The sequence below is a fragment of the Haplochromis burtoni genome, unplaced genomic scaffold (genome assembly GCF_018398535.1).
Source record: "Haplochromis burtoni strain Fernald_Lab_line unplaced genomic scaffold, NCSU_Asbu1 Contig_3, whole genome shotgun sequence".
In the NCBI taxonomy this organism is placed as follows: Eukaryota; Metazoa; Chordata; class Actinopteri; order Cichliformes; family Cichlidae; genus Haplochromis; species Haplochromis burtoni.
Genome location: NW_024582364.1, coordinates 6506421 through 6532020, shown reverse-complemented (window position 1 = coordinate 6532020; position 25600 = coordinate 6506421). Strand labels below are relative to the sequence as shown.

The 25600-nt window shown below is 39.0% G+C and overlaps 2 protein-coding genes and 2 non-coding genes across 4 annotated transcripts; 2 read left to right on the top strand and 2 right to left on the bottom strand.

Annotated features, from left to right (window-relative positions):
• Positions 1–1603: 1603 nt before the first annotated feature.
• Positions 1604–11238, bottom strand: chmp5a (charged multivesicular body protein 5a). The gene is made up of 8 exons (XM_005912447.3): positions 11055–11238; positions 10594–10698; positions 10458–10504; positions 8773–8866; positions 8438–8509; positions 7031–7139; positions 2403–2518; positions 1604–2069 (listed from the first exon to the last, which is right to left on the bottom strand). The coding sequence occupies exons 1-8, from the start codon at positions 11121–11123 to the stop codon at positions 2019–2021; spliced, it is 663 nt and encodes a 220-aa protein (XP_005912509.1). The 5' UTR covers positions 11124–11238; the 3' UTR covers positions 1604–2018.
• trnar-ucu lies at positions 4748–4839 on the top strand. Its single transcript is given in 2 exon segments — positions 4748–4784; positions 4804–4839. It is a non-coding gene; the product is annotated as a tRNA-Arg (tRNA).
• Positions 5530–5621, top strand: trnar-ucu. The gene is given in 2 exon segments: positions 5530–5566; positions 5586–5621. It is a non-coding gene; the product is annotated as a tRNA-Arg (tRNA).
• Positions 11239–12975: 1737 nt separating the features above from the next.
• oprk1 (opioid receptor, kappa 1) lies at positions 12976–24242 on the bottom strand. Its single transcript, XM_042220326.1, has 4 exons — positions 20678–24242; positions 20209–20557; positions 19336–19688; positions 12976–17105 (listed from the first exon to the last, which is right to left on the bottom strand). The coding sequence occupies exons 2-4, from the start codon at positions 20445–20447 to the stop codon at positions 16567–16569; spliced, it is 1131 nt and encodes a 376-aa protein (XP_042076260.1). The 5' UTR covers positions 20448–20557; positions 20678–24242; the 3' UTR covers positions 12976–16566.
• Positions 24243–25600: the final 1358 nt, after the last annotated feature.

Below are 25600 nucleotides of genomic sequence, written 5' to 3'. Positions count from 1 at the left end.
ATGGCCAAAATAGGTCTGAATTCATGATGTTAAACAACACAAAACAGATAAAATAACGCAGAGTCGTGATATGTTTAGCTGTTTCGCAAATGTAGTTTCTGTATCAGCGCTAACGAAGTTTTTAAGGTTCTAGGTTCGTGTCCCACAGAGCACATGTGTAACTCGATTGCTGGTAATACCAGGCGTTTCCAAATCACTTCAATGATGTCCTTATAAGTGAAGAACAGTTACTTGTTAACTGTGAGTAAAAGATTATTTGTACCAGGGTGAAAACCTTTTGTAAGGCACTTTTAGGGATTTTCTTGAAGTGCTGAGGTTTAAAGTAACTATATAAGATATTTACAATTCAAGTCGATTTAGTTTTATTTACGCATCACTAAACCCAAACATCAAGGTGCTTTATATTGTAAGATAGACCCAATAATACAAACATCCACTGGTCACTTATGTGGTATATACTAGGTATATTAGGCCATTGTTTGTGAATGCAAATATGTAGTCAGCCAATCAAATGGCAGTAATGCGAAAAATGGCCTCAATCTAAAAAAAAAAGACTTCAATCTGAAACACAATTGGAAACATAAATACATTTTGGACCTTTAACTGTAATTTCTATGTACATGACAGTTTGGGCAGAACTTTTCCCATAATTTGATTTTTTTTTTTTTTTACAATTTAAGCCCAAAGAGTTGTGCTGACACATTTGCTTCATTATGTGCAGCAGATTTTCTTTATCATGGAGAGAAAAACAAGACGCATTGTTAAAACTGCACTTCTTCTACTGAGATATCTCAGAGTAGTTTAAGTAGTGCACTTAAACTACTTTATATTGAGAGAAAGGGGCGTTTCACTGGTATGGCCCTACTTAAGTAAATTTGAATGTGGTATGTTGTTGCTGCCAGACGGGCTAGTATCAGTATTTCAGAAACTGTTGATCCACTGGGATTTCTCCACACAACCATCTCTAGGGTTTATAGAGAATGGTTCAAAAAAGAGAAAACATCCAGTGAGCGACAATTCTCCAGGTGGAAATGACTCAGTGATGCCAGAGGTCAGAGGAGAATGGCCACACTGATCATAGCATGGCAAAAGAAAAAATGAAAGGTCCACTTCTTGCCATCCAGGTATGGCCAAGAGCTCTCAAGCCTGAAGCAGATGAGTTACAGTAACAGAACACCACACCTGGTACCATTCCATGTCACCTAAGAACAGGATAACAAGATATTTTCTTGACACACTTATCGTTTAAACACCTCAGCCTACCTGAGTATTGTTGCTGACCAAATCCATCCCTTTATGACCACACCCACAGAAAAGCATCCATCCTTTGATGGCTGTTTCTCACAAATCATCTCAAACTAGTTTCCTGAACATGACAGCAAGTTCGCTGTACTCAAATGGACTCCAAATGTGGTGGAGCAGGAGATTCACATCATGGATGAACCACATCTTTGAGGAATGTTTCCAGCACCTTGTTGAATCTATGCCATGGAGAATTAAAACAGGCTGACGGCAACGTGGTACTAGCAATGTCTACTTAAGAGCTAAAAACAAGATAGAGGAGGATGAACAAATACGCCATAAATTAAGAACTCACAGCTGATTTAAAACAAACATTTTTATTTTGCATGTTTCAAATAACCCTGCAGATATTTTAAACAGCCCAAGTGTGAATAACCTCCACTTTTGAGAATGCAGCCATGATCTTAGTGACTAAAAATCACACAAAATTAATAACAAACAGAAATAAATAAACACTAAGGAACACTAATGAACGACACAGACAAGCTGTTGATGATGAAAGGAAGAGAAGATGAAGGGAATTATGTTAAAAAAAAAAGGTTTAGTATGTTACAAGGCCACATGCCAGCACGGTAGAAGTAACAATACACAACCTGAAACCAGAACAGCCTCCAAATTGTAGTGTTCTCACATCAAATGGTTTTGCATGTATAAATGTTACTCTACATATAAAAGTGTTTTCAGTTCGAGTGCAGCTGTTTTTATTTGCTTCTTGTTTATGTGGCAGGAATCTGAGGGAGGCCGAACTCATCCACGAGCACACCATCCTGAACACAAAAGAAGAAAAAAACATCAGCCATGAGCAAAACACTTACATTTCAAGTGTTACTCACTTAGCAGGTTTGTGTTTAAACAATAGAGTGGACTGGAAAAAACTTAGTTTTGCACATTATAGCTAATCTACCAAACACATACACAGGATTAGAAACTGGCACCAGAATTCGTGGCAGGTTTAATAGTTTGCTTACATACACAGCCACACCCCAAAGGTCCATTTTGAAGTAGGAAAAATTCTTTATGATTACTTTTTATTTTACTTTCATGTATTTTCCACAACCCTGCCCTTCATGTCACGAAAACTGAGCTCTGTAGACTGTCACCTTATTTGTCTTGCTGTCACTGGGGATTCCCTCAGGGATAGACGGGGCAGCTGAGGCCTCATCCAGGTAGGAGGTGTCATCATCCAGCAGCAGCTCATCACCCAGTGCATCCAGCTCTGAAACCACAGTGGTACTGTCACTGTAATACTCCAGATCATTGCTCAAATTACACACTAGCAAAGAGGTCTTAGCTCCAATAAAAAGAGATCCAAGCTGTCCTGGAAGCTCCACATCGTGGATGCTGAAATCTGAGAAAGAGCCCCAGGAGGCAAAGAAGGCAGAAAACGAGTGTGATATAAAACAGAATTCAAACAACAGTGCCAGTGTATCTCCTGAAAAAGAAATTTTATGTGTCTAAATACAGGATCATAAAATATTGCCTTCCCAGAATGTAACTAAAAGGCATTTTAGATAGGTTCTAGCAACCCTCAAGTGGAAGGAGTTGAATGAATGGGACAATAGAGGAACCCATGGATCCAGAAAGTCCAGACTTTGTTTCCTCTTTTTTCCTTTATATAAGGGAAACTCAGTCCACATAAGCTCCTCGGATTCACAGAGGAGTCAGATTTCACAACAAGTGACACAGGACAACCATTCACATGTGGCACAATGGATCACACATTGGCCTTCTAAGCATACACTTAAGGAGTGATTCAAAGGTTGTGGGTTCAAGTCCCACCAGAGTTGAATCTTTAACTTTCCCTCACAACAGAAGTTAGACGCATCTAACGAAAAGGCATTTTAGTTACTGGGTTAAGCCTCAAATAACAAGTCGGCATAGACAAGGCATGTCTATGCAATAGCTAGCACTTTTAGTAGATTTTTAAATTACTTTAGTCACTATTTACCACATTTTTAATGGACGGATCACAATTGACAAAAAATGGCACAGGGCATCCTCTAGCACCTGGCAATGGGCAGTGCATTGAACTTCTAAGTATACACTTCAGGAGTGATTCAAAGGTTGTGGGTGTGAGTCCCACCAAAGTCAACACTTTTAACCTCTTCTTAATGTAAAAGTTATGTAATTCTTAAGAACGGAACTACAAGGCAACTTCTAACTCAAATAAGAAGTCCTCATCACTATACATGGAAGCTAATAACTTAGCATTGAGCTCTGGGATTTTAGCATACAAGAAGGGATTTCCACTCTCCAGTTGCTTAAAAACCAAATAAGAGATAAGACAGTTTACATGTACATGTTTACATGGGTGCTTGTATGTGGTTGACTGTATCTCTGTGATAAACAGATCCGAGGTGTACCCTGTGTCTTCCCCTATCACAGCTGGGCTAGGTTCTAGCAACAATCCAGAAAGTCTAAAATATGTTCCCTCTTTTTTTTATAAGGGAAAATTATGGAGGAGCTGCTTCAAATTGACAGAGGAATTAGATTTAAGAACATATGACACAGTACAACCTTTCACATCTGGACCGTGCATTGGACTTCGAAACAAGCACTTCAGGAGTGATTCAAAGGTTGTGGGTTTGAGTCCCACCAGAGTTGAACGTTTAAATTCTTAATGTAGAAGTTACATGCATCATCAGAAAGTAGTATTGGCTTTTTAGGCCCAATATAAGGACTCTGAATATATAAGGTGTGTCATTGACAAGCCAACACTTTTAGTAGATATTTACATTACATTAGTTACTATTTCATTAGCGTATTAGAAGCACTGAAGCATCAAAACGAACCAAATAGCAGTTTGTTGATACTAACTTGGGTAGATAGATCATGATGTGCATAAGCATGTATCAAATGTTTGAAATGGCGTGCACCAAATTGTCTAACTTCCTAGAAATAGTAGAAGAAGAAACTGTTTTGTTTGATGGAAATAAATGCCACTGTCTGGATTTCTCAGAATCTTCCAACTGGTGTGTTTACATGAAGCATTTTTCTTGAGGTTGGGCTTTTAAATCGGTTACTCTAGTTCATGTTAAGATTGCTATTGTTATCTCATAGTAAAAAGGCTCTGAATTCCACTCCAGCCCGTGGCCTTTCTGTGAGGAGCGCTCCTTGTGTCAGCGTGGGTTCTACCACAGTCCCAAGTCGCACATGGGGTGACAGATTGGTGACCTGTTGCTGACCAGGGGTAGAACCTGCCTCTCACCCCATGACAGCTGGGATAGGCACCAGTGCCCCCAGCGACCCTGAATCAGATAAATAGAAGAAGTTGGATGGATGGCTGACAACTATGGAGGAATCAATGGATCTTCAAAGTCCAGATTTTCCTTTATTCAAGGGAAACTCAGTCCATAGGAGCCACTTCAACATACATTTTAACATACCACTTTTTTAAATGGTCAGATCACATCTGACAAAAAGTAAAACAGGTGAACCCATATCTGGCTCTGTGGCGCAATGGATAGCGCATTGGACTTCTAAACAACCACTTAAGCAGTCATTCAAAGGTTGTGGGTTCGAGTCCCACCAGAGTCAAGCCTTTAACTTCTTAATGTAGAAGCTACATGTTTGTTCCCAACTTTAAAGTCATGTACATCTTAATACTGAAACTACTACACAGGACAAGGTCACACATCTGGCTCTGTAGCGCAATGGCTAGCGCATTGGACTTCTAAGCAAGCACTTCAGCAGTGATTCAAAAGTTGTGGATTTGAGTCCCACCAGAGTCTAACCCTTGACTTCTTAATGTAGAAATTACATGTGTTTTCTTAATGTTAAAGTCATGTACATCTTAATACTGAAACTACAAGAAAATTTTCTGTCTCAATTAACAAATCTGTATAGACACCACTATCCATGGAAGCTAATCACTCAGATGTGATGTCATCACATAATCTGAGACTTTAGCATCCGAGAGGGAATTTCCACTCTCCAGAACCAAAAATAAGAGATGACTGTGGGATTACCTGGAGCATCCAGGTATTCTGCAAGTTAGGTTAATTAGTGTGAAAGGTTAATTGCATTTCTGTGATAGACTGGTGAGAGAGAAGTGGAAGAACCTGAATGGATGTGTGAAAACAGGAGGCAATTATGGATCCAGAAAGTCCAGACTTTGTTCCCGTCATTATTCCTTTATTCAAGGGAAACTCTGAACCCAGAAGCTGCTTCAAATTCATAGAGGAATCTAATTTGTCAACAAGTGACACAGGACAAGGTCACACCTCTGGCTCTGTGGCGCAATGGATAGCGCATTGGACTTCTAAGCATACACTTAAGGAGTGATTCAAAGGTTGTGGGTTCGAGTCCCACTAGAGTCAAAAGTTTAACTTTTCCTCACTATGGAAGTCAGATGCATCTAGAGAGTTGACATCTCTGTGGTGTAGTGCAGTGGCAGGGTGGTTAGCATCATTGTCTTATACCACAAATGTCCTGTGATAAACTGGTAACATATCCAGGATAGATCCTGCCTCTTGCCCTATAACAGCTGGGCTGGGCTTACCGTGTCTTGGTGGTTAACATCATTGCCTCACAGCAAGAGGGTCCTGGGTCTGAATCAGCTGGCATTCCTGTGTGGAGTTTGCATGTTCTCTGGATGGATGCTGATACCATAGGGAACGGCTATATTTTCATTACATGGCTATATTTGAAGTTCGTCGCTCTAGCTATAGGTAATACATCAGTCTGTTCCACAAAAACCAAACAAAAAAATGTCTGGTCACACTGGCTCCACCCACAAAATATGTCACTGGACATATTTATGTGTCACAACCAGAGATGGGCAGTAAGGCGTTACAAGTAATGCGTTACTGTAATCCGATTACTTTTTTTAAGTAACGAGTAAAGTAAGGGATTACTATTGCAAAAAAGGTAATTAGATTACTGTTACTTTCTCGTAAGCACGCTGCGTTACTAAAACCATGATTTTAGTAACACAGAGAGTATGAGCGTGCAGCGTTTAAAGCGTGGAAGTACTGACCTTACTTTGAGTTTGATTCAGTAAAAAGTCACAAAAACATTAGCAACCGCTGTTCACTGCGTGGGAAGAAAACGTCTTTTATAAACTTCCGAGCAAGCACGGAGTACGCTGCAACGGAATGGGAAATTCACAGACAAACTCGCAGATTCTTCCACTAACTGCTGCGGCACACCTGCACCAGGGCAAACATCCGCCTGATATACAGGTGAAAATAGAGCAACAGGACTGCTGAGTCTTTGATTTTATTTATTTTCTGCTGTTTCACTTGGATTTATTTGAAAGACTGAGTGTAAACACAAAAAATATTTTATTTTATGTGCTGGAATGTGTAGAAAATAGGTTTAAATGTTAAACAAATTTCTTCCAGTCAGAGAATGTTGCATATAATTAAATTTTTGCTTGATGCATAAAGTTAAAAGATTAAAACTAATAAAACAAGTTTTAAAAAGAGACTTTTCCATTTGATTACATTTTATATGATGGATTATGCAGAAAAAGTAGAATTGGGCTGAAAGATCTATCGCTTTATCACCTCTTCAGGTTGTAAATCGTGTTTTTAAAAAGTAACTAATTAATTACTTTTGAAAATAAGCAATCAGTAAAGTAACGGGATTACTTTTTTGCGGAAGTAATCAGTAATTAGTTACTGCTTACTTTGTTCAAGTAACTTGACCAACACTGGTCACAACACTGCGACTGTTCACTTTAATGCACCCTAAATGAAAAACTGCCAACAAAATGTACATTTACCTGCTTCAAGATCCTCCTCATCGATGTCTGGAGTGCCATAGCTGCGGCTCAGGGCTTCTTGTACCTCATTGGCTTCATCCATCATGTCCTCCAGCTGGTCCTGTAAATCCTGGAAGTCCAAATACTTGTGTTCACTTTTAATGCCTCAACTGTGAGATTTTAACTTTTATCCTGCATGTAAAATCATAATTTTAATTTCATCAGTTTTTAATCGACTGCTGCACAAATAGGAAGAGAGAATCACATAACAGCAGGGGGCACTGAAAATAAATGAGACCTATTAAGTGTGTTGATTAGAACTCATTTAAACAAAACTATTAACTCATTTTGTTACTGCAGGGTTCTGAAATCAGAGCAAGTTTAATTATACAGTAAGAGCTGATAAATTGCTGAATCTGGCTGCTGCTAAGAGTACAGTGTAAGTGTTGCAGAAATGTGATGTAATGTGAGGGGATTTTTCTTACAATTGATGCTTCGCATGCAGTAAGCAATTCTCCTGGCCTCAAGTATCTCCCCATTTTTGGCTAATGACTGCATTCACAGTTTAGACCAGTGGTTCCCAAACTTTTTTTGCTAGGCCCCCCTTTGTTTTACAAGAAAAATGTTCACCCCCCCACGCGCACGCACACATCCTCCAACCACACACGCCCATATTTTGCTCCATTGTGGTTTATTTCACACCTCAAACATTTAGTAAACAATTAAGCAAATACAAGTAATCTGCAATAAATGACAGGTAGTAATAAAATAAACTACTAACTCTTTTACGCTACGTCCACGCCTACACGGGCATTTTTGAAAGCGCAGCTGTTTCGTCCACACGTAAACAGCGTTTCGAATCACCGAAAACTGAGATTTTTTAAAACTCCTTTTTTGCGTTTACGTGTGGACGAGGAATGCAGAGTTCGTCACACAACGTCAAAGGTGTGTGCCTTTTTCTGACTATCTGCAGGTTTTACACGCTTACATACACACACGCAGTTACTGTCCCTCCATTTAGAAAGGCAGAGGCGTCACGGTGTGATTATTTTACGTGTAGTTGTTTTTTTCCTGTGTAATAATATTCAAATCAAGAACGTAGGATCCTGTTTGTCCGTGATTTGAACAGCCCAGCGCTGCTCCCGACGAAGGGAAAACCAATTCTGCAGGGAGACCTACCTCGGCACTTGTGCAGGTGAAACCAAAGGGAAGATATGCTTCACCATATTTTCTAGTCATTGGCTTAGAATGAAGTTGGTTTGGAAACATATTCAGCTATGCTTCATCTCCTGCTTTGCGTTTGTGTGGGCGCCCCGTGCTAGCAGTGTCCAAGCATTTTGTTTTTTTTCCCCTTTTCATACCGCACCCCCCCTGCAATGGCTCTGCAGGGTCCCACACTTTGGGAAGCTCTGGTTTAGACAAACATACATCAATCTGATCAAGTCTGACGTCCTTGTAAGCCTTTTTCATATCCTTGGCACCAATCTTCATGGCCTCCACCTGGGGACAAAAAATACATGTGGATTTAGTTGCTGACAACATTTTCTCATCAGGTACAGACAATCTGAACACATCCACTACCACAACCAGGGAACTTTCTAATGAGATTTGTTTAATGAATGGACAAAATCAAAAGCTTAGCGATACAATATAGTATGTCAGAAATCTAGATGTTTGGTACGTATGAAAGCTGTGATTTGGAAAAAAGTGCTTAACAGCAACTAAAAAGTTGGAGTCTTGGAGTCATGCTGTGTGACTCTTACTGTTGTTTTGGTGTCCTTTAATGTCTGGATCGTGTAGTTTGCCTGCTCCATGTTAAAGGATTGTTGAGCCAGCTGCTCCCTTTGACCTTCATACCTATGTAAAAACAATACAGATGCTTTAATACATTTGAGTCTTTACATACATTATTACACTCCTATGTTATAGTAAAATCAAGAGCTTTTCACACCCCAGCCGTCTGCAAAGGGTTGGTGCAACAGAGTAGGGTGAGATAGTCGGCTGCAAACTGCCCCAGTGCGAACTGGAGGTCGTCGCTTGACAAAGACAACAGAACCACATCATCTGCAAAAAGGATAGATTGCATCTGCAGATGGACCTAATGCCCTTGACTTCTTAGCTGCACCAAGAAATTTTGTTTGTGAAAGTTATGAACAAAACTGGTGACAAAGGACAAAACTGGCCAAGTGAAACACCACTGGGAACAAGTCTGCCTTAATGGAAGCAATGTGACCAAGCTGCCACTAAAATAAGCTGCTGCTTTTTGAGATAATTTGGTTCTGTTAGTTTCATCGAATGACGATCTTCAACTTGCTTACACTCTTTGTTGCATTCAGTGTTAGCAAGCTTGTTTGCTCTGAGGTACTGTAGCGGTGAGCCTGATTGTTTAATATGACATGTGAGCTGTTATGAAATTTTACAGCTCCAATTAGAGAGCCAAAAATATTTAGCCCTAGGTTTGACATCTATGATGTTAATAATCAACAGTTACAGCCCTAAACAAAGCAGTTTTTATTATTACGATAGACATATGACACAATAATTCGTGTGTGAGACATTTAAATAGTTGACTTCATTTGTCTCTCCACATTTGCCTGATTTAGTTCACTTGCTCACTCCTTATATAAGAACTCACTTTTACTACCTCCTCACGATGCTTTGGGTTGGCAAATCTGGTAGGAGGAGAGTCGTGTTTTGTTTTCTTTCAGATTCAACACTTCATGCATTGATGCTTTCGTCTTTACCTGTAACGGCTTCTTCTTCTTTCAGATGCTCCCTTTAGCGGATCATCTGCCTTTATCTCACCCTACTCTGTCACACCAACCCTTTGTAGGTCCTCTTTCATTAAATCTATAAACCTCCTCTGTGGTCGTCCTGTTTAACTCCTTCCTGGAAGCTCCATATTCAACATCCTTTGTCCAATATATTCAACTGGACCTCCTTTGGACATCACTCAACTATTGCAACCTTGACGCTTTAATTTCACCTCCAAACTGCTCAACCTGAGCTGTCCCTGTGGTTACTTCCAATACAAACCCTCAAAATCTTTAACTCTGCCACCTCCAGCTTGACCTCTTGTGCCACGATCTCCAAACCACACATCATAGCGGGTCTTACAACCATCTTATAAACATTTCCTTTCACTATTGCTGTTATCTTTCTGTCACAAATCAGTACCTGCAATTCACTTAAATCGTATGGTGAAATAAACCTTTGTTTAGATGATTTTAGTTTACAGGCTTAATTTTTTGTTCAACCTAATCTCCAAAATATTAACATATTAAAACTTTCCTCTTATTTGCCAACATCCACACTATATCTATCTATCTATCTATCTATCTATCTATCTATCTATCTATCTATCTATGTGTGTGTATGTATCAGAGAGGCTATCGCGCTCACATCTTTGAGATAAAGCATACAGATGTTTGCACAGTGAAGGACTCACATTCTCTTCTGCTTCAGGACTCTCATTGCCTTCTGCTTCACCATGTTCTGCAATTGAAAGCAAAAATAAATAAATAACATCGATGTATTTGTCTTCTAGCCTTTTAAACACCCAAAGTTAACATCATGTGTCCTACCTTCGAGGGCCCATCTCTCATCTTTTTCAGCTGATCCTTGTACTTCAAGAGTTCCGCATCTAGCCTGCCAATTTTCTTTTCAATGGACTCAGCCCTCGCATCCACCTGGAGCGAGGAAGAGATCAATTAGAGGTAATGATTTCCAGCGTCCTGGCAAACAAAACACTGTGCTAAAACGCCATGCCTGTATGTGGGTGCATTAGAAGAAAAAAATTAGAGAGGTAAAAGCTTGGAACATAATTGAGAGCTGTGGTTAACAAACACATCCCTACTTCACAGTCCAACCGAGGCTGAATGTCTTTTATTCCAGCCCAAAGTGCTGACTAACTGTAGCCTCTGAGCTAGTTGGCACGGATGCTGTTTTGACAAGCCTTTTGTAACCATGCTAGCTATGCACCGCTACCGTTAGGTCGCACAATATGGACATAAACAACAAAAGCTCACAGGCTGACAGTACTCACAGTGCCGATACAGTCCGACAGGTTCGCAGGAGGCGCTTTGGGTTTTCCTCGTCCGAATATTCGGTTCATTTTCTAAACGTCAGCCTTTAGCTTACCTTAGAAAACACAAAAAGCATCAAATGCAAAGAGATTTTTTCATTGAAGACACCCGGAAGCAACGGTTCAGACGCAAAATATTTCCATTGGTTGGTGCAAACGCTTGTGACCAATGAGATTTTAGACGCGCTATTGCCACTTAGCGGTGAGCAGAGGCACTGCAGCTTCCAGGGAGAACCTTTTGTCCCCACAGATTGCATCCACCATCAGGCTTTGTTACTCCCCCACTGCAAATAAAATGGCAACAAATGTAGGTTTTACTTAGATTTTAGATTTTATCTTTTAATCTGGTTCTTTCAAGAGCATGTTATTATTTATTGATTGTAATGTATAATCCCCAAAGACTAAAAACTGCTCTCTACGGAGTAAAATTCCATTGAAATGAGTAGTTATAGAAAGGTTGGTACTGCGTTATAATATGGCATCTTTTATTCAGGATTTGTAAGTTGTAAATTTCATTACTAATGCTTTGCATATCTATTCTCAGAGGTAGAAGTATTCAGGTCCTGCATTCCAGTCCATGTAGAGAAAAGGTGGAAGTCATGCAAATTAATTCCTCCTGGTTCCTGTAATAGTTTTTAGACTTTTACATGTTTAAAAATTATTTCAAAGAATGGGCCATATGTAACTTTTTATAGAGTCATTACTCCAGACAGAGCAGCATGCTGGTGCACTTATTAGCAATGCCTACCCAGAGCAAGAATTTGAACCTGCTAGTCAGCTGTAGTCACTGCATGTTTACATTTTCTCCATGTGCCTGAGTGGGTTTTCCTGGGGTGCTCTGGTTTCCCCATACAATACACAGACATGCATGTCAGGTTAACTTGCTGTATAGCTGTGATGGACAGTCCAATCTGTTCCCAGTGTCAGCTGAGGAGGATTAGGGCTTAAAAAGATGAATGGATGAATGGTGACTCCAATGGACAAGGCAAATCTGAGGGATTCTGAGATGTCTTTTCTTTTTTGATTAATTTAATGATTTAACTCTGGGGTGTCAAACACAATGTGACGGAGGCTAAATTCTGTTTTGGGTCGGCAGGTTTTGAAAAACATCTCTAGTTATATTTATCATGGATCAGCACACATGACACTTTGGCTCCTTCCTTTCTCAAAAAATCCTCCCCAGCACTCCATTTACCTTTCATAACATCCCAAAACCAGTCTTCATGTAGTAAGATATCTATATCTATGTCCTCACTGGGTGCTATTTTAAACAGTTGTTAATAGCCTGTTAATATGACATAATTACATATAATCTAATACACATAATTCTGTTTTCCCAGCACTTTCATTTTTAGTATATGGCTTATGAGGCAAGCAATGAGTAGGCACCTGTTCAATCCTTATTAGAAGGCAGAGCTTATTACTGAACCTGGCTAAATGTAATGGCTTGCAAATGCACTTGCACCTTGGAGAGACAGTGAGTAGAAAAATGCAGTAATCTTTGTAATTATAGCTGTCAGCTTCAACAATCCACGTAAGGACCGACTGATTTAATTTGCCTCTAAAATCCTTCAGAATCCCTTTTATCTGTGCACCATTATATTTGTCAGCTGCTGTAAGGAGGGGCACCTCATCTGGAAGCCTTTCACAAATGGCAACTGTAGAAATAATGAAAAAAACAAACAAACAGTCCTTTTGTAATAAAAAGTAAATAAAAACCTGCACAGCCGATGATAGTGTTTGAAAAATAAAGTGGCTCATTCTTGGCTGTGTGGTGGCTGCAGTTGGGGAGCTGCCTTTGTCGCTCCAAGCTCATTCTCAGTGTATTTAAGTTTTCCTTTTTAGCTACGAGACAATTTTCTTATCTCTCATCAGCAGGATAACATTTTTCATTTGTGTCTATCCAGTGTTCCAAATATTCTTTATTTTTTTCTCAACTGTTGCAATTATTGATTATGATTTGCATTACAAAGCATTACAAAGTTATATATTGTTGAATCAACAACATCCATCCCAACCTCTTAACTGTCACAGGATATCTGACTTTATAAGAGCAACATAAACAGTTTTCACATTAGGCAACATTTTATTTCAACTACCATAAATAAACAGCGAGTGGATAGTTAAATTGTAGTAGAAATGGCTTTAAGCCAACTTTTAACAACTATTGTTAACAATTTAAAAACAAATTAAAAAACCCCAAATATTGGTTTGTTCTTTTCCCCACACCTTCAGATAGTAATAACCCCGTCTTAATCACAAGCTCAAACACAAATCAAGACAAATCAACAAGATAAATAAAAAGATAGGAAGGTCACAGCAGCGCCAACATATCATTAAAGTCCTCACACAGGGGCTGAACTTACAGTCAGTGCAGATTCTTCCACGAGGCCGACTACACAAAGTGCCATACAATTAGCACAACAAGCATGGACCTCTGCCTCTCCCTCAGTGTGTTCACCATGGAAACATTAACATTGTATCTGAATTGAATTTACTTAATAATACCTTGAAAAATTGAAGCACTGAGGAGGTGGGCTATACAGTTTTCCTACCACTTTTTTTGACAAATAAGCTTTAAAAAAAAAAAAAAAATTCCTTGTGCCCACGCTGATATAACTGAAGACTGAACTGAAGCTCTCCTTTGTATTCACCTTGAATCTCACATTTCTCAGCTTTATTGTGACTTAGTTGTGCATGTGTGAAACGTGTTTTTGACATCCAAAGCTCAAAGATACATCAAAATATGTCCAAACATCCACAGCAGCAGCAGCATTAGACATTAATGAGCTGATATTGTGCTGCATCAAATAATGTAATAGCATTAGAGGAATAATTAAGAGAAACATATCATAACAACACATATCCTCTGTAAGATGGTAATCCTCTTACATAATGCTACAGCTACTAAGCTCATATGGGATAAACTGTACTTTAAGAATAACAAGTCTTAAACTGTAAGTGCTAAAATCTACCTGCTATTTTATTTTAAACAAGCACAACAGCTGAACTCTGGTGCAGAAGATAAGGCACACAAACAAGGCACAAAACACAACTTCTGCTATAACACTATATCTTTATCAGATTTAAACAGGTAAATATATTACATTACATTTAAGAGTTTATTTGATTAAATCTGGGTGACCTGATGGCTACTAGAACAGCTACAATAATAAGTTCAGCAAACAAGGACGAGTCAGTAAATCGTTTTACAAAGATGAAATAAAGACTTATCATAGACCATTGCGAAGCACTTTGAACCATCTAAAATGGAAGGAATTTAACACACCATAAAAAAAAACTTTCGGTATTTGTGTGCAGTGAAAGAGCGATGGCCATAATAACAAACTGTTTCATACAGAATGTCTGCGGCTGATGAAAAATGTATGTAAAGCTGAAAGAGCCGATGTGTTGCCATTAGAATCTAATGCTCCGTGTCACATTTCAGCACATAAACTCACAAACACACATTTACCAAGCCCAGACTATGGTGACAGGTTGAGAGGAAATTTACAGTATAGACATTAAATTGCACTAAATGCTGAAAGCACTGTTGTGTAGATACAATACACTGTTGTCCTGATGGCGATTGCCTTAAAGCCCTCTGCCCATTTTTTTCCTTTTACATGCAGTTCTAGTTTCAGAGTAGATGAGAAAAGGCGGACACTGTGTCCTGTTATCTCAAAGAGACTGCAGCATCACAGCTCTAAATGTTCAAAGATGCAGTTAATACAGTTCAGCTTCAAACTGAACCTACAACTGAAGAACAATACCTACTGATGTTTTGACAACGAAGCCGTCGTCAAAGTCAAGCAGCGGGTCAAGGAGAAAATACTTTGATTCGCTCTCTTCAGCGTTTTAAGTCGTGAATATCAGAGGATTACTCCCTGAGAGGCTATTAAATATTCTACATTAGTTAACTGTCAAAGTGAAAGGACTATTCACACACTTTTAACACCAAAGCACCAAACTGCAATGCACATCTATAAAACAATGACACACAGTAATGCACATTGTTCCCAACATCATCAGGGACAGTCCCTTTCTTTTTTTATCCAGTTTCTTAAAGAGCTTTGATCTTATTCATGTTAATATGAAAGCCCAGACAGTTTACAGGTCTAGTTAAAAAATGTGTTTATCTTCTTTAAACATCTGGCTTCATCTTTGCAGTGTTGCCATCAACAATGTGAAAAGGTGCAAAAATTGCATTTCCTCAATTGGCCACTCAAGGCAGTCTCCAAAAGCGAGTAGTTCTCCACAGACTGCGGTGTCAAAATACCTGACTTTAATGTCTTGATGCATGCATCAAGTTACTAAATCCCAACAGGTTGATTCACTGGGCTAGTTTCAGTCATTGTGCAAATGTACTGTTTATTAGGTTGGGGAAACCTAAAGTCAGCTGAGACTGAAGAAGTCTCTTGGATGAGTGACGAAATGTTTCTCCCACTGAAAACGCTACGTCCAGATGAACAGAATCAACCTTTTGGGACTCGACTTTAATGTTTGCAGTAAAAATAATGATTTCAATTTCTGTAGCTAATTTCCACATTCACAGCAACTAGACAGGGATGGGTTTTTGTCTTAGTTGTTATCCTGTTTGTAACTAACTCATTTTATTTTTGCATTAAGGCTTAAGGATACAAGGAGTACTGCAAATCCACTTCACAGACCTGGACTTCTTGAGTGTGTTTGTGGGGTCAGTGTTATATTTTTGATGCAATTTTTTGGCAAATAATATGGCTTTCTGAAAAGACTTCTGATTAATGTAGTATTTTGCCTGTATACGTCTTATCACTATTTAGCATGGGCATAATCATGATGCATCCCACTATCCTTTGAATATGATTTCTTTTTAAAAAGAAGATAAAAAAAAACACAATAAAAAAGTAACATCACGCTTATAATGATAAACTTGCGAGTGGGACTTTAAACTATTTTATACTTAAATATCAAAACCACCAACAGGTTCATCTTTCTGTCAAGAACTTTTTTTTACATAACTTGAACTGAAGCCTATTCATGTCTGTGCATCTTTTAAAAATTTAAGTCGTCTCTGTGTACTATTACATACAGTTCATTCTTTTAAGGCTTAATTATCTGTGTTCTGTGGTCTCCAACACGACTGAAGTGTATTCCTTGGTGACTATTTTAGTGAGGAATTAATACTTTTTAGCGACTTTAGTGACTCATTCATTGCAGCAGAGTAGCGTACAGAAAATTAGAAGCTCCAATCTTTGTTGGTTGTGACCTTTTCATGGGATTTGTGTAGTAAGAATAAAACATAGATTAGCACCAGGCTAATCTTTTAAGTGAACATGTTTTTGGCTTATTTGACCAACGTGCTGGATACAGAGCTAAAAATCTGGCCCTGACTCTGGCTTTTATCTCAGATAGCTGTAGTGATTTGAGTTAAGCCCAGCTCATTGGAGTCCTCCCAGCTCTGATAGGGCATAGAGGACATGTCCATGGCTAGTCATACGGGCCTGGCTTGCTTTACGCCTCCCCGAGCTTCTGCAGGGCAAGAATGATCCCGCAGAGTGCTTCTCACACGGCTCACTCCATGACAGTCACCTTGTCCTTGTGTTCTGGGACAGCAAAAGTCTCTGAAGCATCTCTTGAAGTTCTCATCCAGGAAAGCATAGAGGATGGGGTTAAGGCTGCTGTTGGTGTAGCCCAGCGCCACGCAGAAGAAGTAGGCAGCCATAACAGCCGTGGTCTCGGGGACATTTGTTGACAGCGTCTTGACCAAGATGAAGATGTGAATGGGTGTCCAGCACACCACAAAGACAGCGACCACCACCAGCACCAGACGGGTGATGCGACGCAGGTTGCGGTCCTTCTCGCGTGAGCCTGACAGCAGCCGCACGCTCTTCAGCCTCATGACCATCAGAGTGTAGCAGACAGTTATTATGATGACCGGTGCCACAAATGCAAAGATGAAGACACAGATCTTCATCAGCGTGTCCCAGTAGATGTAGGGATCAGGGAACTGTAAAGCACACTCTGTAGTCCCTGTTAGTTACAGAAGAATGCAGTTATAGGAACACACAGCAGGAAATGCTCAAAATGACACGCTAATGTCAGATTGACATGTTCAAAGTTACATGTCAAATTGACATCTTTAAAATTGCATAGAGATGTTTAGTGAATGGTTTTCTTGTGTTTATTAGCATGAAGGTGATGGATATGAAGGAAGTGTTACTCTCAGGGCATTAATAGCAGTAAAAAAAACATATGACTTAACCCTGTAACTCCAAATGCTTTATATCTGACACATGAGTTATTGTGAGTTTTTGAGACCTCCATCGTCAGTGCGATTTCTTTTCCCCCCTGAACACCTAATGCATTTCACAAAAATGCTGGATGTAGTGAATATGATTAAAAGTCATATATGCAAATAGGTATGTAAAGTCTTTTTTTTTTCTTTTTTAATTGTCAGAAGGCTCTAAACACTCCAGTTTAAAAAACAAATTGAATTTTTCTGGAAATTATTTCCCAGTTCTGGCTTTACTGGGTTAAAATTTAACCGACCCGATTTAGGTCAGTTAAACTGTTTGTAAACATTAAAGTCTGGCTATAAAACACTAAAATACATTCATAAACACCATGAAAAACTGTTTAGTTTCTCAGACATTTTACATTCACAAGCCACTTGTTTGGATAGAGCTGTTTATCTCTTTGTTAATGTAAATATATAATCAGCTGATCACCATTTAGACATGCAGACAAGTGACTTTAAACATGCTGTTTCATTGAGAATTTCAGGGACAACCATGGCTTGTGTTTATGAGAAAATATCTCATAAATATTTTTGCAACACATTGGAGAAAATATCCAATGTGTTGCAATTCTCTGGGTGAAAATGCTTTTTGATGTCAGAGGTCAGAGGACAAAGAAAAGACTGCTTTGATCTGATGAGACAGCAATTCAAATGACCACCGATGCAACCACTCCTGCAAGCTAAGACCAGGTAACTGAGGTGACAATATGCATGACACTAGCAGACTGAAAAAACTGGTGAGTCTGGTGGGTCAGAATTTGGTATAAATGACATGAAAGCATAATCCTGCCTTGTATCAACGGTTCAGGCTACTGGTGGGGTATTGAGGTGAGAGATATATTCTTGGCACACTTTGGGCTCCTTAGCACAAACTGAGCATTGTTTAAACACCTCAGTCTACCTTATTATTGTTCCTGAACAACTGTCCCTTTATAACCAACGGTGTAGTCATTAACAAATTTCCCACATGTGGGACTAATAATGGTTATCTTATCTTATCTTATCTTATCTTATCTTATCTTATCTTATCTTATCTTATCTTATCTTCTTATCTTATCTTATCTTATCTTATCTTATCTTATCTTATCTTATCTTATCTTCTGATGGTTGCCTCCAGGAGGATAACACACAATACCATCATCCCAAACTGATTTCTTGAAAATGACAATGTGTTCGCTGTGCTCAAATGGCCAGCAGCAACTGCCTAGTGCTATCATGTCAAGATGGACCAAAATCTCTGAATGTTTCCAGCGTATTTTTGAATCTGTGCCACTAAGAATTCAGGCAACTATGAAGGCAAAGAGAGGTCCAGCTCAGCAGGTGTCCCAAATAAAGTGGTGTGTATTATGTTCTCAGTAGACATAGTTTGAAAAAAAATTTCAAGCTATTTTATCCTTCGTTGTGTATTTGATTATGATTATGATCCTTTTGGGCTCCTTTAAATTCCTGTCCTGCCACCAGCATGGCTTAGAAATGACAATGTGAGAGAGATCCTGTGATGCATAAAAGTTGTCAATTGAGAAAACTAAAGTCCAGAATTAGATTCATGAGCAAGTCTTTGGATAAAGTGTCTTGTACTCAATAGAATTTCATTGTAAAGATGAATTTCAGACATTTGCTGAAAGAAAATATGTTCTTCTATTATAACCTTTCTAAAGGAAGACCCATTTTCTCTGTCATAGCTTCAGCAAATCAAGTAGCTAATAGGCTGTCATCAGACCTATAGAACACCCTGTTCATTGAATGTGAAGTAGCCAATTGAGATAATTCTCAGCTGTAAATTATATAGAGCTTTTAGCATGAAATCGCATATTAGTCTCCTTAGTACAGAACAAGGTAATTTGTCTCTACAGCAGACAGACTATAAATAAACTGAAATATAACCAAAAAAAAAAAAAAAAACATATAAAAATTTGATAAAGAACAGAGGTAGGGTCATACCAGTGCATGAAATGGTCATACCGTTATTAGTATTGGTGCTGCCCAGTATCATGGCAGGGATCCCAGCAGCCGACGACAGCACCCAGATGATAACATTAATGATCTTGGCCTTGACGGGGGTCCGGAAATCCAAGGCCTTAACAGGGTGACACACAGCTACGTATCGGTCCACGCTCATCATGGTCAAGGTGAAGATGCTGGTGAACATGTTGTAGTAATCGATGGAGATGAAAACTTTGCACGCTATCTCGCCAAACGGCCAGGAGCTGAGCAGGTAGTCGGTGCTCTGGAAGGGCATGGTGGTGGTGACCAGGGCGTCAGCCACGGCCAGGTTAAAGATGTAGATGTTGGTGGCTGTTTTCATTTTTGTGTATTCTGGGGGGGGGGGGGGGGGGGTGGGGAGAGTAGAAGTAAACACGATTCTCTTTGATTTTCTTTCATCTGGGGGGAAGCGAGAGTGATTAAATCATGTGTTCAGTATAATAAAGGGAAGCAACATGGGGGAAAACCCTATCTATCTATCTATCTATCTATCTATCTATCTATCTATCTATCTATCTATCGATCGATCTCTGTGTGTGTATGTGTGTGTGTGTTTGAAACAAAAAAACACACTATATGCATGCACTATACAGTTGCAGAAACGACAAAAATCCAACATTTGCTTCATTTTAAACCTCATTTCTGTTGATGTATGTCCCAGACCCGATTAGAGGTGATACCAAACTTAATGCTTTTCTGAAAACACATGAGCAAACACACTGCAAAGGACTTGATCAGTGCGCACCGAATTCCCATTTTATGAGCTACTCCTGCAGATACGCACTCGGTTTCAAGCTGATGATCATGCTCTTTCACACAACAGATAACACGCTTTCAAAGCTGATAGCTCACCTTATGATGACATACATCACCAAACAATTGCCGACTAAGCCCACCACGAACACTATGGAGTAAACGGCGACTATGATGGGGATGATGGGCGACATTGGCTCGGGTTCAGCATCCCAGGTGCCGTTGGCAGTGTAGTTGAAAATATCCGAAGGTTGCCAGGTAAAGTTTGGGATGCACTCCCCCGGCTGGCCCGAGGGACACCGGTCCTCTTTGAAGATGTGCACCACGTTGCTCTCCATGGTGCTGAAAGCTGCCGCCGCCGCCGCTGTTGCTGCTGCTGCTGCTGTTGGGCGTAAACTGACCGTTCAACTTAATTTGGTGCAGACCAAGACAGCAGAATATCTGGCGACTGTTTAAAAAAAACAGGGCAGTTTTTTCCATTAGCACATACTGTGGGATCTGTGTGAGAGAACAAGAGCCAACACAACGCGCTCAAGGACATAATTACACAAGTGTGACACCACCTTACCTGCTTTCCCGCTTCCAAAAAAGTTCATTGGAATAAACCCAGGCGGATGAGCAGAAGTGCAAACACGGACTGAAATCCGGATGCGAGGAAAAACGTGAGAAACAAAAGGTTTCCGGGTAGTTGGCGAACGCACAGCACAATCCACTGGCTGTGCCACTGCTGCGTCCCCGAAGGTGCGCACTGGAAGCCCGCACTGCTCATTCAGTGACATCAGAGGTAGCGCCAACAGATATGACAGAGTATCCAGCCAGAATAAGGACTCTTACCACAGGAATAACAGCTAGATAGAAACACAGTCCGTTTATCACTCTTTTATCTAAATTTGGACCATTTTTGTTTTATTTCTGGTACTTGCATTACTAGTGACTAACGCACTTTGACCGTTAAACCACCCTTTAAGCTACACAAAATAACGAAAATAATCTTTAAAATGTATTTTTTTCCTCTGTGTGTTCAAACATAATGTTATGAATTCCTGTTTTTGCGGCCAACTGACGTGAGAGCTACCACCGCAGTGCAAAAAATACAGAGTCCTGGTTGCTGAAGGTTATAAGACATTTTAACGCAGACGTCAGGCGATCTAACCAAAAAATTATATATATGAATGCAATGCATATGAAACAGCCTGAGCGGAAACGAGCGATAACAAAGGACGCTACTTTGCGCGTGGCTTCACGGGAAAAAAGAGGGGGAAAAGTGATCGTCACCTCATCAACATTCTTGTTTCCAATTTTGACCGGAATTAGTTTTGCTGCAACAGTAGAGATGTCTCATTTTTCAGCTTTGCCTTTAATCTCCGTAAAAACATTTTCCTTGCGCATTGTCTCTTTTATTGATTTAACTTTACCCGAAAACATGGATCTACTCGTCCACCCCACAATAACACAAAATGTAAAAACACTGAGATGTCAAACTAACGAATCACTACCATCCCAAATAAAGAAAGCACCAGTCCCGATATTACAGGCTATTCACATGTAACCTGTCTCCCCCTTTCTCCCCCAACAGTCAGCAGACAGATTCCAACCAGCACGTAATTAAGCGTGTGCTGTTTCCTTTCCTTCGTTTCATGCATTGACAGTTGTTGCTTAGAGACCCATCATGGTCAGGTGTAACTTGAGTGACAAGGCCTTTTTGTAGGTGTGTTTCTATTGTCAAGGACGGACTTGACTTTGTGAGATGTCCTGTGTTGTTGTTGTTGCTTTTTTTGTGCAAATATTTGATGCAAATCCCACTTGAACCTTGAGAATCGCATCGTTTTCCTCTGCGAGTGAAGGAAGGAGGCAGTTACAGTGTTTACCCTCAGTCTTATAAGTGCAGTGCCAAAGGTCTGTTTGCACATAGATGCAATCTGCTACTGTTCCTCTGGCACTTGAAACAGTTTTATATATATATGCATTTGCGTTCCAGAGGAAGAGAGGAAATGTATGTTATGTAACTTCCTGTAGATGAGGTCAAGAGGGAATTCCTTTTCGCATTTTCCTCCACTTTGCATAGTGAGCCCAAGACCCTATCTCTTCAGTAAGATGCTTCACTTTAACGATGAAACAACTTTCAGTGAAACAACCCAATTTCACTTTTTGTTGGGGATTTCCCAAATGATCTATTTAAAAAAAAAAATTCTTTCAAGAGCTCTTCACCTGCTGATTAGTGTCGCATTTTGAAATTTTCCATTTATTTAGCTCCATTTGAAAACTGTCCTTCCATATGCAGTATTAGTTTCCACTTTAGCATTCACTGAAAGATTGCACCAACAGAAAAAAGATAGCTACGGTTTGCGTGCAGCTTTTGGAGATTAAAAAAAAGCACAATGTGCTTCCCAGACACAACCTCTTCCCAACAACAAAGTAATACTTCTTTAATCCTACAACTATATTATTGATTAATCTTCAGAATATCTGCCTTCCCACCCACTCTCGGTTACACAGAGGAAAAACTGCCGCTTGCAGAGCACATATTCACCTGGTTTAAAGCCTTAAGGTTACTGTGTTGTTTCAGCAGTTCAGCAAAACAGTTAAGAGTAAGTAAGAGGTCAGTTTAAAAGGTTTCTTCTGTAATCCAACATGACATATTTTTGTTAAACACATCTGTCTGCCTGAAGCTGATGAGTGAAGCTACTGTATTTTAAAAAAATATGGTGAAAGATGCTAAAATTTTCCACAGAGCTGCGGGATATTGTAGAGCCAGGTGATAAATCTCTGTGGGTAAATAAATCTTACACAATACACCAAGTGACATCACCATCATTATATTATACAAAATGGTCTTATGAAATGTGAAATCCTGTGAATTCAGTTGAATTTGATTTTATTTATTTATTTATTTATTTATTTATTTTAACACTCTTTAACAGTATTCAGTACCTTGCATGTGACGATAAGAACTTTAAATTTAACTGTTGATTTAACAGGGAGCTAGTTAAGAGAAGCTAATAGGCACAATAGGGTCTCTCGTTTTTGTCCCTGTTAGTAGTCGCACTGCATCATCATGGATCGATTGAAGGCTTTCAGGGAACTTATTTTTTAAACAACTTGATAGCAATGAATTAAATTCAGCCTCAGAGTAACACATGCACAAACTAGTTTTTCACTGTCACTGTCACAGAGATGAAAGAAATAAATTCTACATATTTGTTTATTGTGCACACTGAAGGACATATCCTGGCCAAAAGTAACTCCCAGGTTCCTCAGTGTTATGGAGGGAAAGATAATGCCAGACAGAAAAATGGTCTTTCAACCCATTTCCAGCATTTTGCACAATTTTGTGAATAATAATTTAATGTTAAAAAAATATTCTACATGCTCTATTTTGCACCACTATATACTCCTCTGAAATTGTCACTAGTTGTTTTTTGCAATGTGGAGTTTCTTTAGTAGTGTGTAGTCAAATATGAGACTTTTTTTTGTATTTTAAAGAGCCAGTACTCAAACATTTTTTGATGCATCTGTCCCAAATTACAGCTCCTGATTCAATTTAATGGTAGGAAAGGCAGGTGAAAATATCATGCTTTTATCTTTAATAGTTTTTCATGTTCATCATTGCCTCAGATTTCAAAGAGAAAGAAAAAAGGCTTGGAAGTGGGAGAACAGTGCTTTTTAAAAGTATCAATATCTAGAAAAGTATTCGATATAGGAAACTAAAAAATCACAGGAATCATTATACATGTCTGGACTTTAGAGCATAATGTTTTTAGGCAAATCAGAGACGGTCAAGTAATGAATGTTTTAAAAATGTCCTGTTTCGAGATGGAATGTACCACTCGTTCATAGTTTAAGTGATTTGTGTTATTTGGCTTAATAACGGCCTGTGGCCAGGTATCCACTATATAGCAAAGAAAAAAATACAGTATTTTCAAATAATGTTGGCTACGGGAAATAAAAAGATAATGGTCCCTGTACAGAACCCTGTGGAACTCCATGACTAATGTAGTAAAATGATTAGTAGTATGGAATGCTGCAACTCTTAAAATAAACAGTTCCTTTGCACATGATTACCAAGCTGTTTTATAACTACCGTATTTTTCAGACTATAAGGCACACTTAAAATCCTTTAATTTTCTTAAAAATCAACAGTGCACCTTATAATCCGGTGCGCCTTATGTATGAATTCTGGTTGTGCTTACTGATCTTGAACCGATTTTATGTGGTACACGACACTCAAAAATCTGTCAAAAAATGTTTTAGTACCACTTTAGTAAGATACGAAGCCATACTGCTTGATGGATTGTCGGAGCATTATGACTACTGTAGTCAGGAGCCTCAGGGAGTAATCTGGGTCCAAAACTCTGTGTCAAAGGAACACTGCAGCATCACTGACAGTTAAAAACTGTGTAAAGTCTTTCATCTTTAATAAAATGATCAGCGTTGCTGCTTTATCAGGTGTAACAATTAAGTTTAACATCCAGGCACCCATGAAAACAGAACATATACAATTTAACGGAGTTAGAAGTTAGCTCGCTAGTTTCCACCTAAACATGATATACCATGTTCTGACTGAGAGATTTCTGAAAAATTAAAACAGACAGCTCTGCTATCACTTCCAACATAAACGAAGACAGAAAAGTAAACAGCAGTGACTTTTGTAGGGTTAATGAAGTTGGGCTAGCTGGTATATAATGATGTACTACGTGAACGCTAGCGACACAGCTATGTTAGCATAACATAAATTATGTTATGCTAACACCTTATAATCCCGTGTCCCTTCTGGTATGAAAAATATGGTACTCTTTCAAGATTTTATTTTATTTTTTAATTAAGGACGGTTAGAAATCAGTATCTAATCATTTATAAGGCGATTTTCAGCAGTGTTAATTAATAGAGATAAAATGATCAACTAAAATTAAAATTGAAGCATTAATTAATTTTAAGAGTTGTTTGAACAGCCTTGTAAGACTGGGCTTTAAAGGGGGAAATAATTAAACATGAAGGACTTAATAAAAACAATAATAAAAGCTTTTAAAGGAAATTGCAAATCCACAATAACAATTTTAATTTTCCAAATATGTATGTTTAGTGTTTTGGTTTTGGCTGCTTCCTTTTCCTAAAGAAAACTGAACAATGAAACCATCACATCGAAGTGGGTGCTATTGTTACCACAGCTAAAATCACAAAGCAGCATCCACATGTCCATGATAATACAGCACTGGCAGGGGTGGAGGTGTGGAGTTGACTGTTTTCTTTTTAATTTGCAAAGTACAGATGCTTAGCTTAATATTAACTGCTGACTCATTGAAGATAAGACTTATAATTTAGACTGTCAGGATTTAGTATTTTCGCAGCAGCTTTCTTTAAAAAGAGAAACTGTCACAGTTTAAATATCCAAATGCAGCATTATTACCTTGCTAAATAAATGCAATGTGCATAAAAGAGAGCAAAAGTTTGAAATACTTTTTAAGCCTTTATATTCTAGATGATTCTAATCTGT

Excerpts from the sequence above, each read along its gene's own strand:
- oprk1 (XM_042220326.1), bottom strand. The coding sequence starts at position 20,447 with ATGGAGAGCAACGTGGTGCACATCTTCAAAGAGGACCGGTGTCCCTCG. Across the intron at positions 19,689-20,208 it reads GTGATGTATGTCATCATAAG|ATACACAAAAATGAAAACAG; the intron begins GTGAGCTATCAG and ends CCCCCCCCCAGA. Across the intron at positions 17,106-19,335 it reads CAGCACCAATACTAATAACG|GGACTACAGAGTGTGCTTTA; the intron begins GTATGACCATTT and ends TGTAACTAACAG.
- chmp5a (XM_005912447.3), bottom strand. The coding sequence starts at position 11,123 with ATGAACCGAATATTCGGACGAGGAAAACCCAAAGCGCCTCCTGCGAAC. Across the intron at positions 8,510-8,772 it reads TAAAGGACACCAAAACAACA|GTGGAGGCCATGAAGATTGG; the intron begins GTAAGAGTCACA and ends TTTTGTCCCCAG. Across the intron at positions 2,519-7,030 it reads TGAGGAGGATCTTGAAGCAG|AGCTGGATGCACTGGGTGAT; the intron begins GTAAATGTACAT and ends CTGTGGTTTCAG.